Genomic DNA, 13,051 nt, shown 5'->3' with positions numbered 1-13,051 from the left:
AGCGGGCGACGGGCACGCATTTAAGCGCCCGCGGCCGTGCTTCCCCTCACATGTGCGCATCCTCCAGTCGTCCCGGAGGTTTCCTGAGCCGGTGTTCCCACGTGCGGCCTGAACCTGCGGACATAATGCTATGAGGAGATGGGGGCCCTAGTGATTCGCGGTATCAGAAATTTCAACGTAGAGAACCGAGCGGAAAGGGAAATCAGCAAGATAAAGCCCTCTCTCGCTCCCAGGCACCCCTCTACCAGCAACCTCCTGCAAGAGCAGATTAGTCGTGAGTGGTGCGAGGGCGTTTCGGGGCGCGGGGGCGCGGACCCCCGGGGCTGCCCACAGGTTGTGCCTACTGTGGGCCCGGAGGCCGGGGGACCGGCTTCAGTCTGCTCGGCCGCAGCCGCTCGTGTTGGCTGAGCGCTGGAAGGGGGAGCCGCTAGGCCGGTGACATTGAGACTGTCCTCCGCGCCCGCGGTGAGGTCGGCCGCCCCGCCTACTTCCGAGTCCCAGAGGCAGCGGCCTGTGCCCCCGCTAACGCGGCCCTCGCCGGCTCCTGTGAGGGACTTGATACCGGGCGTCAAAATCCGAGAGGGTCACAGAGCTTTCTCTAGGGGTCTTCACTGGACGATGGACGCCGAGCCTGACCTGGAATTTTGATGTCCATTTAAAGTATTTTCCAAACAGTCCAAATGATTATGTTTATTTTTTAAAAAAATTAAAGCGGTTAGGCCGGGCGCGGTGGCTCAAGCCTGTAATCCCAGCACCTTGGGAGACCGAGGCGGGCAGATGACCTGAGGTCAGGAGTTTGAGACCAGCCTGGCCAACATGGCAAAACCCCGTGTCTACAAAAAATACAAAAATTAACCGGGCGTGGTGGCGCGCGCCTGTAATCTCAGCTAGTCGGGAGGCTGAGGTGGGAGAATCTCTGGAACCCAGGAAGCGGAGGTTGCAGGGAGCCGAGATCACGCGACTGCACTCCAGCCTGGACGACAGAGCGAGACTCCGTCTCAAAAAAGAAAAGAAAAAAAAGAAAGGGTTTGTGTTAAGCGTTTAGGATATTACAGGAAATTTTCCTTGATTTTAATATTGTGACTTTTTTCCCTTTCCTTAGACTATCCAGAAATTAAGGGAGAGATTGCTCGTAAAGATGACAAGCTGCTGTCATTTCTAAAAGATGTGTATGTTGATTCCAAAGATCCTGTGTCTTCCTTGCAGGTAGATGTGTGTTTAGTTAAGTGAACACACAATTTACTTATTTTGGGGCTTCAGGAAAATGATTAAGTGTGGCAAGTCGTAAAAAGAGTGCTCTGCAAGTGTGTGTTGTGATCGGTCTACACGCCTTGGCAAAGTTTAAGCACAGTGGTCTAAGACAGTAAGACACTTATGCCTTGGTTCATTGGATATTTACCAGAATTCTAAAATAACTTGTTAAAGTATTGATACAGAGCAACTGTGTGAATTATTCATAGTATTTCAGAATTTGTCAGGCATTACTTCCAGTGGTTGTCATTTGAGTGACAAAAGCAGAGCTTTAATATTTTTTTCTCATTCTTCTGTGGATTGAGGTATGATCTAATCTCAGAGACTCCAATAGTGTGGTTGGTTTTTTGGGGTGTTCTGTTTGTTTTTTTAAGGATATATTCAGATAGGATATTTAAAATTAGGAGAAGGATCAAAGAATACATTGGGAATGGGAACCTATGTGTAAATCCATATACTGTATTATGTAAGTCCTGGGCACAAGTGCTTTGTATATAGTGATGAACAAAACTAGTCCTTGCTCTCACAGGGCTTATGATGCTGTGAAGGACACAGACATTGAACAGATGAGCAACGATGTGACCGTAATTATGGGAAAAGTATGGGCACTTTTGAGTATATTGGAGGGACCTCTTTGAAATTGGAGGATCACGGATGGTTTCTGAGGAAGTGATAGTTAAATGCTCAGGCCTGAGGGATCAATTGGAGTTAACCAGATGAGTTTTTGGGGGCAGGAAGATTCTAGTTAGGGATAAAAGTTTGATTAAAGGACAAGGAAGTGCCAACAACTTCCAGATTTTTTTTTTTTTTCACTCTAAAATATTCTAATACTGTCTCTCTGTCTCTGGATATTTGCACAAATACAATTATTAATATAATTTTCACTACAGAGGAGAAATAAAATGATTTGTAAATCGCTGTGCATACTAATTGTAGGGTTCAGTTATCACCAAATGCTCACATTAAAAAGGTATAGGGTTAATGTCTGTGTTCTTTATGTTATTTTAAAATAGGTGTTGAGTAATACTCCCCAAGTATTCTTTCTCTCGTGTTACTTAATTATGCATCTGCAAATTCACTCTTGGGAGCAAAAAAAAATTAGTGCTTTGTATGTAGAAGACTCAGTTATACATATAATGAATGCATAAAGAGATATGTATATAGTGATACTAAAATTTCAGGGGGACATTAGGAAAAGTCTAAATAGATTCCTTAGGGAGAGTGATAATGAAAACTGGAATTGCCTTTTGTTTATGTTCTTTGTTCCTTTTTTTCCTTCTGGCAGTTCATAGTTGTGGTGCCTCTAGACATCGTTGATACTCTGCCTTTCATATGGCAAATTATTTATTTGTTGTCTCACTTTTTAACATATTTATTCAAAATTCTGTCAAATATTTCAGTCTTTTTGTCTTTTGTGATAAAGGAATACTGGGCCCACTCTACCATCAGATAAACTCTTCTGTGTTTTCTTCTAGTAGTTTTATAACTACATTTTATATTAAAATCTTTATCTGGCATTAAATGTGGTTTTTGATGTGTGGAATAGATGAGTTGAACTCTTTTCAAACAGATGGCTAGTTGTCTAAATGTAATTTGTTGAATAGCCCAGACCTTTCTCCACTTACTTAAAATCTCTAGATACACATCTCTAGATACACATATGGGTCTATTTATGGACTCATCAGTTTTACTTATTTTTCTATTTTTACACTAGAACCATAGTTTTAATTAATAGAGCTTTATAATGTATGTTGATATCTCTTATAGTCTTCTCTCATTGTTTTAAAAAGTTTCTTGTCTCTTTTCACACATTAATATTTTTCCAGATGAATTTTTCAGGTTCTTTAATAAAAGTCTTTGAGGGGTAAAGGGAATGTTGTTACTGTGATGAGAGCTTTTTTCACTTTAAATTTGAACTGTTTATTGCTAATACAGTAGTCTTCCCTTATCAGCAGGTAGGTTCCAAGACCCTCAGTAGATGCCTGAAACTGAGGGTGGTACCGAACCCTATATATACTGCTTTTTCCTATAAATCTATACTGTGATAAAGTTTAATTAACAACTAATAAAATGGAACAGTTGCAACAATTTCAGGATTAGAAGATTCATTCTTATTATCCATGTTAGCACTCTCACCATATGATTTTTTTTCCTCATTAAGTCAATGACTTTTACTTTCTCACTTGAAGGAAGCACTTTATGGCTTCTCTTTGGCATAACTGAGTTGCCAGCACCACGGCTCTTGTGCTTTGGGGCTATTCTTGGTAAGGTAAGGGTTACTTGCACACAAGCACAGTGATGCCACACAGTCTGATAACCAGAATGGCTACTAAGTGACTAACAGGCAGGTAGCCTGTACAGTGTGGATACACTGTACAAAGGGAGGATTAACATCCTGGACAGAATGCAATGGATAGCATAAGAATTCATTATGCTGCTCAGAGTGGTTTGCAGTTTGAACCTTATGGATTGTTTACTTCTGGGGTTTTTCATTTAATATTTTTGGTCTGTGGTTGACTTCAGATAACTGTAGATAAAGCCTGGGACTACTATATATCAGAAAGTGAGTGGTTTTTATAGTGTAACTACCCATATTGCTAGGTTATTATTTCTGTTAGGCTTTCAGTTGATTCTCTTTTCTAAATATATTCTCATATCTATGTAGAATTAAAAACTTCTCTTTCTAGTATTTATACTTAATTTTTTTATTGTGTTGTATATATTAACATGCCAGTGAAAGTAGGCATTCTCACCTGTTCCTTCCATAGGATGTCTCAAATGTTTCAGCATTAATTATAATAGAATGATACTTGTTTTCTATGAAAAAATACTTATATCACATTTGGGACATCTTCTTCTATTTTTAGTTTCCTAAGTTTTTTTTTGTTTTTTTTTCCAGTCGAGAGGTTTTTGAATCTTCTTAGATTTTTTTTGTGTCAAATAATTATTAATTTTAATATTTACTATTAATTAGAAAGGAAATCTAAATACAGACGTGCTTGGAGTAGAAGGAAGATCTTCCTTACCTGGGAATAGGAAAATGAGAGAAGCTTTGAGATTTGGAAAGTGAAGAAATTGAGAAGAGTGTTTCAGGCCTAGTTTGCAATATAAAGATACAAGAGTGTGTGATGCCTTTGAAGAATGGTTAGAGTTCACTGCAGTTATGGGAAAATGTGCAGTGTGGATTTGGGAGAAGTGAGTTGGGATGGAGAGTGATAGGGGTCAGATCATAAAGGCCCTTATTTTTCTTGCTAAGGAGTTTTGTTTTATTCTGAAGACAATGGGAAGTTATTAAAGAGTTAATGGTCAAAAAGTGATGTTAGATTTGAAAGTAGCCTGGTGGGGGAACAGAGTACATTTTATCTAATTAGAAGAGACCAGATAGGAGGTATTTGCAGTCATTTCTACAAGAGACATTGACTTGGACTAGGGTGATTTAGCAGTATGGGGGAGAAGTGAGTGAGTTCGAGAGAGACATATGATGCATTATCAACAGGATTTGGTCATTGATTGGTGTAATGAGTGAGGGAGAGGGCGGTGCAGGTATAATCTCGTTTTTGGCATGAGAGGTGGGCAGTGTTGGTCATTGAGATTGAGGATATGGGAGTAGAACTGGTGATAGGTTTAGTTTCAGATAATATTGAATTTGAGGAGCATGTCGGTCATTTAAGTGGAGATACCTGTTAAGCATTTGGGTTGGGAAATCAAGAAAAGGTCTTGGTTTATCATCACAGCTTTGGAAGTAATTAACTTGTAGGCAGTAATGGAAGTTAGAGGAGTGTGCGGGATTACTTTGGAGGAATGTGTAGAGTGAAAAGAAGGCCTGGGCACTCTTAAATGTCACACATTGACATTTAAGGGTAAGCGAAAGGAAAAGGGTCCATGAAAAAAACCCCGAAGGACCCACTGAAAAAACTGATGGAAAACTGAGGGGGTGGCATAGAAACCAAGGGGGAAGATAGTTATAGGTACATTGGAGTGGTCAGCAGTATCAGATATAGTGAGATACTGTAGTGAGTCCAAATGAGGTCTAAAATGTGTCCTCTGAATTAAGCAACTAGGCAGTCATTAGAGATAGCAAGCATTATTTCTTTTAAACATTACCTGAAGAGAAGGAAACTGGTCATAAAAGAGGTGTTGGCTTCGGGTTTGGTGGGCATGTTAAAAAAGGTAGTAACTATAGCATTTATATGTTTGACCAAAAAGCAGCAGTAGGCACGGTGCAGTAAAAAAAGGAAAAGAAAAGAAAGAATGTTAGGCATAGCTGGGAAACGAGAATGGAATGCAGAGCACACACGCCAGGATTAAGCTGGGATAGGACGGCTAGATGGAAGGATGGGTGTGCATAGGTTGTTTTATTTATGCTGGAGTGTATTGGAAGCATTAGTTTATTTTCTCAGGGGAGACAAGATCACTAGCAATATTTGAATTCATTCAAGGTGTTTGGGAGCGCTGAGTATGAAATACAACAAAGATGGGAAACAGAATAGATGTTATCAAGCCAGCTGTTAGGGTGGCATCAGAATCCTGCCCTTTAAAAACAGGTGTAGTTTTTAATCAATTATTTTCATTGTTCTTTTAAAACACATGAAATAATGTGGTGAGTGGATGGTATACATTTGATTATTATTTTCTAGAGCTACCTACATTTCTTAATAACGATAGCGCTATAGTTATGAAAGGGCAGTGTGGCAAAAGTACTATTAAACTATAGCTCATTATAATAAGAAAATGAAGTTTGGAAAATCGTGTATAGAATTTGTGTTAGTCCATTCTTGCACTGCTATTAAGAAATGCATGAGACTGAGTAGTTTATAAAGAAAAGAGGTTTAATTGGCTAACGATTCTGCAGGCCATACAGGAAGAATAGCAGCTTCTGCTTCTGGGGAGGCCTCAGGAAACTTATAATCATGGTGGAAGGGGAAGCAGGCATGGCTTATATTGCCAGAGCAAGAAGAAGTGGGGTGTGGGGGAGGTGCTACAGACTTGTAAACAACCATATATGGTGAGAACTCTATCGTGAGAACAGCACCAAAGGGAGAAATCCGCTCCCATGATCTAGTCACTTCCCACCATGCCCTACGTCCAACATTGGGGATTACAATTTGGTGACATGAGATTTGGGTGGGGACACAGATCCAAACCATATCAGAGGAATAGTATAGATTTGAGAAGTATGAAAGTAGATGTCAAATCTTTTCTCTCATCCTAAAACCTTTTTTTTTCTTTGATACTAGGTAAAAGCTGCTGAAACATGTCAAGAGCCAAAGGAATTCAGATTACCGAAAGGCCATCAGTTTGATATGATAAATATGAAGAGCATTCCCAAAGGCAAAATTTCCGTTGTAGAAGCATTGACACTTCTCAATAATCATAAACTTTATCCAGAAACCTGGACTGCTGAGAAAATAGTGCAAGAATACCAGTTAGAAAAGAAAGATGTGAATTCTCTTCTTAAGTATTTTGTTACTTTTGAAGTCAAAATCTTCACTCCTGAAGACAAGAAGGCAATACAATCAAAATGAAGAAAATCACAAAAATTTCCTATGTGTACTCCTCATCCCTCATCCTGTATATTTTCTCGTTTTTTGCATATTAAATTATGTTAATTACCAAATATTTAATGCTCTCATCATGAGGCCATATTCTTAATATTTATTGAGCTCCCTGACTTTTCAAGATTGCCATAGAATGTATTTTGTTTTATTTTAATTTGGTTTAGGCATATTTCATATGTGCATGTCAGCATGACTAATCGGCACATCTGTACCTTTATTATGGTGAAAGAGTTAATTTGTTATTTTAGGCACATATGCCAACTTTTAAATTGGTCTTATTACCCCTTGGGAAATGTCCTCAATCCCTCAATTGAGTTTTACTTTCCAAGTTAGGTGTTTAGTTCATTCTTCATATGTGATAGTGAAAGTAAAAGCTTTCCTGACCCTTAAGACTGACATTTTCTTGTTAGGGAAAGAGACTCGATAGCAAGGTAGACTAACAGTATTTCCCAAATAAAGGCACACAGGAGAAAACAAATCAATATAATCTAATTAAAATTACTACTACAGGGAATAAGAAGTATTGAAGATTTACTTTATTTTGAATTGATTTTAAGTATGGAATAATTGTCTTTACAGCTATAAAAAGTAATTAGGGGTGTTTACACAATGTTGGGAATTTCTGCTTTGACAAATAGGTAAGTCCCATGGCCTTCAGAGAGGCAGGCAGCAGTAGAAACTTTCAAAAAAGTAACATTTCTCTGGATTTAATGTGGAAATAGAGAAAAATTTAAAGAATAATTAAATCAAAAAACCATGGTAAATGAAATTTGGTGATTACATACAGTTTCGGATGTTAATGCTAGTTGAGAGAAGAGAAAAAAATAGAAAGTAGAAGCAGAGAACAGGATCATTGGAAGGGACCTTAGAAATTGCCGCTTCATCCATTTTAGCAAACTTATTAGCATAGCGTGTACCAGTACTAGGATCTTGAGTGAGAGTGTGTGAGTTTAGCTCTGCTTAATATATTACTACTTGTGGGATCTTTGGGAGACTATATTCTCTTTGAGATTGAATTTCTTCTATAAAATGAACATAATGCTACCTTAAATGTAAGGGTTATCATGAAGATAAATAATAAAGGACTACAAAAGACCAAGCAAATGGGAATTATTTTTTGCAGTGGAGAAACAAGTGCCTGGGGAGAATATATGACCTAAGGTTCTGTAGTTTATGACCTAACCAGTCCCAGAATTTAGTTTTTCAAATCCTAGTAGTGTGTTTTTTCCGTCTTAAAGCAGCATACCTCAGAGAAGGGAAAAGGTGTGAATTGTGGGTATATCAGGGTTATCAGTGCTTCTGAGGGAAGATAGGCATCACTACTTCCCAGAGATGCCCCTGGAAATGATATAGAAGATGTTGAAGAATTCAACATGATGACGGAATGAGGCATTTGTAATAATGCTAAGAACGGAAAAATGGACTAAGTGGAAATTTGTAAGCATGTCTTTAAATGTAGATTTGTTATGTGAATGAACTACCTAGTTTAGTTCAGTAATTGTTTTATGAAAACATGAAATAACTACTCAATATAAAATGCGTTTTAAAACTAAGTCAAAATTTTATTTTTGTAATGGTCATTAGCTGAGTCACTAATACTAGTACACTGTTTCTGAGCCATCTTCTCTATTCATATCTACATTGTGTGGTTAGGCAGCTGTTATGTGGTGTGACATGATAAAATAAAGGACTTCTTCCCATACCATTCATCAGTCCTAGTATACTGCCTTTTATTATATATAGGAGAGCACTTGGTAGCAGTGATGTCAGAAAGTGCATGGAATTTAGATTCAGAAAACGTGAGTTTAGACATCAGGATCACCACTAGCCATGCCATCTAGCATTTTAAAAGTAATTACTGTACTAGGGTCTGATGGAGGTGCTTTGCATGTATTAACTTGCTTAATATTTACTATAGGTACAAGGATAAGTAGCCACATTTTAGAAGCACAGAGAGCTTCAGTAACTGCAAAGATTACTTTAGTAAGTGTTGAAGCCTGGATTTAGTCCTGTTAGGTTGTTTTCAGAACCATGTGCTTCTAACTGATACACTATGTTGCCTTTGTAAGATTATGAGAATTAATGAGGTGTCATGCAAAGTGCCTGGGACATATGAGGCCAAGACTACTCAGTGCCCACTGTATATGAGAATCACCTGTAGAATTCTGGGACAATACAGATGTCTGCTATGAGAGGCTGGTGTAGTAAGTCTGGGAGACTCCTGGGTTCATGGATTCTGGATAAGGGGTGTTTAAAAAATATCTATGACCAGTGCCACCGGCATGTTCAAAATTGCTGATCACTAGTACAGGTGAAATAGCATTCTCTGGTCTAAAGTTTATTGTGAAAGAAGATAAGGATCAGGGAATAGACAGAAGGGTGGCCTTAAAGGAGTTTGAAGAAAGGAAGCTTTCCAGACGATGGAAGGGAGAAGGAAAATTTCAGGAGATTCAAGTATTTGGGGATAGGGTCAGGAGAGGAAGGAAGGAGGTTAATAGGCTGGGCAGGAGAGCCAGGATCCAGGGAGCTGATAGAGGAAAAGCCCCCAAGAAGGGAGACCCCTTCTGCAGAAAAGTGGGTGGATTTGGGAAAATTCTACCATAAATAAATAGGGTGACCATATAATTTTTTGCCCAAACTAAGATACTTGAAAAGGGACACCAATTATATCACGATAATAGGGACAATAGGCATAAACTGGAATGTCCTGGACAAATTAGAAGGTTTGATAATCCTAACTACAAGAGCCACTGTTGGAGGATTTAAAGGTCACCTCCGAGCTGGATGTAACCATCTTAGCTCCAACTTGCCAACATTTAGCATCTCACCATCACTCAGGAATGATTCCTGTCTGTGCCAGAGGGCTTTGCTTCGTCCCCAAATACTCGTGCATGGACATCCCCTCTTCTGTATTCACTCAATGCCCTTAAAACACCCATAATCTCAAGAAAAGGAGAGTGGAGCCCTGAGCATTTAGTGTGAGGAGGCTTCTGTACCCATACTTGAAGTGATTGAACTGAAGGGCTCAAAGCACCCTGAATTGGGGCTGTGCTTAAAGATAGCCTGTTGGGTACATGTTGAAAATATACAAGAAAAGAACAAGTATAAAGGATTAAAATGGTTTTATGCACCTCAAATAGCCATCACTCATTGTTTGATAACTACTCTGTCTTGTCCTGACAAAGACCAATCTATGAAACAGTTTGAGAGAAGGAATGTCTTTTTTTTTTTTAATAGCCTGGATGCTCCATTTCTTCTGCTTCAGGAGTAATAGGACTGGATTGCTTATTAGAGAAATGGTGAAAATCAGAAGCACTTATTAGGTATAAATTCCTATGTAAAAATCCCTATGTATTAGGTATAAATTCCTATGCTTTAAATTCAGAGCTTTTGGGTCACGAATTCCATGTACTCCCATGGGTTTTTTTTTTTTTTTTTGGTTTTGTTTTGTTTGTTTTTTTTGCCACTGTGAACGCCCCAACAAAAAAACCTAAATCTTGGGAGCACTTGTGAATAGAATTGTAGAAGAGTGGCTCACTAGTTAGAAGAGTAGAATCCTGAGCAGAACTGGAGTTCTGTGATTTTTCAGTGTATTGATATTGTAAAGTATATAGTAGGTAACATCAAAATTAGTTCCTTCTCTGCTGCCTGTGATGAAAAAGGTAACAAGGAGGTCATTGTAAAGATGAATAATTTGGGAATAAGAATTTAGTTAAAATGGGATAAGCCAGTACCTGGGAATTGAGAAGTAATCCCTGAGATGAAATGGATAACAGTACAGTTGATGAGCAGGAAAATTCCTCAGTTACATGAGATAATAACCTTTGGAAAGGTTATGTAAGTCTTAAACAGAAAAGTTACCTGACTGACAATCAACTCTGGTTATGGTTCAAATGCAAGCAAAGTAATAATTTATTTGTAGGATTATTGACATCCATGTGTGGAAATACAAGGGGCCACTGAGGAAAAATAGATCAGTTTCTAAAGTAAGCCTTGGGCCTTTTTTATTTCCAGAAGAATAAATATTGATTAATACATACATATTTGGTAGTAAAAATTCCATTTAGAGCTAATGATATTTGAGTAATTTTGCCATGTTTGTCTGCTTGATAGCATTTTGTATGGGAAATATCATAGCCAAAATTTTCTCTGAATGTCTTCCTGCATTTCAGGGTAAGCATTAACACAAATCACCTAATACTTTAACTGAACTATATCATGATTACTACATTTATTTTAGAATTAGTTTTAATTTCCTTTCATTTCTCAATGATCCTGTTATACAACCAGGTGATTTGTATGTTTGTGTGTAACATACCAGTATATTTTTGTGTAATATTTAAATTTTACTTTTTACTTTTCATTGTTTTCAGTATATGGCATTATGACTTGACATATCTTTATATGGTTTGGCGAGTATAGAAACAGATGCTGTTTTTTAATTACCCATGTAAGAAACAATACAAATGAGCTCTTATTTATTATTCACATTATTTTTAGGTGTAGGGAAATCCTTGCATAGAGTCATAGAGTATTCAACTCTGATTGACTTTACTTATTGCTCCTTAGGCCATTATGCATTCATTATTCATTCATTTCTGTATCAGTCTTTCTCCTTCTGGTGCTGGCTCAGAACTGATGCTTTGCCTTCAGATAAGGAGCATAGAAATGGGGAAAAGCCACTTAAAATGCATCTTGTAGAAAGAAAGGGGGACAGAGAGAGAGAATTGTTTTATTATATTTTGCTTTACAAATATCTCAGAAATCCTACAATACCACCAAAGCAAGAGAGTACCTTGTCTCTTCTTAAATTGTTCTTTTGTTGCATCTTTTTCTTTCATCACCAACCCTGATATTTCTGGAGGAATAATAAAAGGTAAGACAGAATATTTTTTAAAGACCCAATTTAAGAGATTGTAAAGCCTTGAAACAACATTCGTAATGAAGCCTTTAAATATTTAGGTCACCACATTCTATTTTTTTCAGAGACCCACTTCTAGGTAGGTCAAATGTGCAATCTACTTCTGTATGTAGATTTAAGATTAATAGCATTTTGTAAAACTTGTCTCTGCTTGCACAAGTTTTTAAGCAAAAAGAAGACAAACATTTCAACTTTGCTTAATAGCTGTTTAAAAGATAAGTGGCTTCTCAAATTCTTTTCTCAAATCAATAATATTACCAGTTGTTCCTTCATCACAAATATTTATTGATATAAGTATTATGTGTCAGGCACTTATCTAGAGGCTGGGGATACTGCAAGGAAGATAACAAAGTTCCAAGTCTCATGGAGCTTAAGTTTTATACTGTTAGCTGCTGTTCAGTTATTTATTTCTCCATAATAAGCCATCTCAAAACCTAGCAACTTAAAACAATTTATTATTATCTCTCATGATTCTGCAGATTGAAGAACCATTGAAGCTCCGCTAGATGGTTTTCCCTTGGCATCTCTCATGTAGTTGCAGCTGGGACTGTTGTCATCTGAAGGTTCACCTGGGTGGGACATTCGAGATAGCCTACTCTTACGGCAGCATTTGATACAGTTTGTTGGCTGAGAGTTCGGCTAAGGCTATAGACTGGAGCATCTATAGGCAGTCTGTTTATATGGCATGGGTTTCTTATAGCATGGTGATTGGCTGGGTTCAAAAACAAACACTGCAGAACAAAGAAAGTGAAACTGTCAGGTAGGTCAGTTGCCGCTGCTGCTGCTGCTTTTATTTATTTATTTATTTTTTTGAGATGCAGTTTCGCTCTTGTTGCCCAGGCTAGAGTGCAATGGTGCAATCTCGGCTCACTGCAACCTCTGCGTCCCAGGTTCAAGTGACTCTCCTGTCTCAACCTCCCAAGTAGCTGGGATTACAGGTGCCCACCACCACACCTGGCTAATTTTTCGTATTTTTAGTAAAGACAGGGTTTCACCATGTTGGCCAGGCTGGTCTCAAACTCCTGACCTCAGGTGATCCACCTACCTCTGTCTCCCAAAGTGCTGGGATTATAGGCATGAGCCACTGCGCCCAGCCTGTCAGCTTCTTCAGGCCTGGACTTTGACATTGGCAGAGCATCACTTCTTTATTCCATTTGTCAGAGTAGTCACAAAGTCTGCCTTGATTCAAGTGTAGGGAACATAAACCACACTATGGGAAACGTTTCAAAGAACTTGAGGCCATCTTTGCCCTTTGCAGTGCATCATATCGGGAAACACATGAAGTCAATTTGTCTCATTTTGATGATGTTAACTTTGATAG

The 13,051-nt window shown here is 38.3% G+C and overlaps 2 protein-coding genes across 3 annotated transcripts in view; both read left to right on the top strand.

Moving 5' to 3' along the window:
• Positions 1 to 8,514, top strand: NDUFAF4 (NADH:ubiquinone oxidoreductase complex assembly factor 4). Its single transcript, XM_003897932.5, has 3 exons — positions 1 to 274; positions 1,103 to 1,206; positions 6,489 to 8,514. Exons 1-3 carry the CDS (start codon positions 139 to 141, stop codon positions 6,774 to 6,776), a joined length of 528 nt encoding a protein of 175 aa, XP_003897981.1. The 5' UTR covers positions 1 to 138; the 3' UTR covers positions 6,777 to 8,514.
• GPR63 (G protein-coupled receptor 63) overlaps positions 8,159 to 13,051 on the top strand; it is a 107,239-nt gene continuing 102,346 nt past the window's right edge. Inside the window, exon 1 of one of the 2 annotated variants that reach the window (XM_009205693.3) lies at positions 8,159 to 8,246. The gene's annotated coding sequence lies outside the window, so the exon portion shown is untranslated. The remainder of the gene's footprint in view (positions 8,247 to 13,051) is intronic. The other variant, XM_009205694.3, reaches the window with a different exon arrangement.

This window comes from Papio anubis, chromosome 6, assembly GCF_008728515.1.
Source record: "Papio anubis isolate 15944 chromosome 6, Panubis1.0, whole genome shotgun sequence".
In the NCBI taxonomy this organism is placed as follows: domain Eukaryota; kingdom Metazoa; phylum Chordata; class Mammalia; order Primates; family Cercopithecidae; genus Papio; species Papio anubis.
The sequence above is the reverse complement of the archived record's forward strand: the minus strand, read 5'-3'. Positions and strand labels throughout refer to the sequence as shown.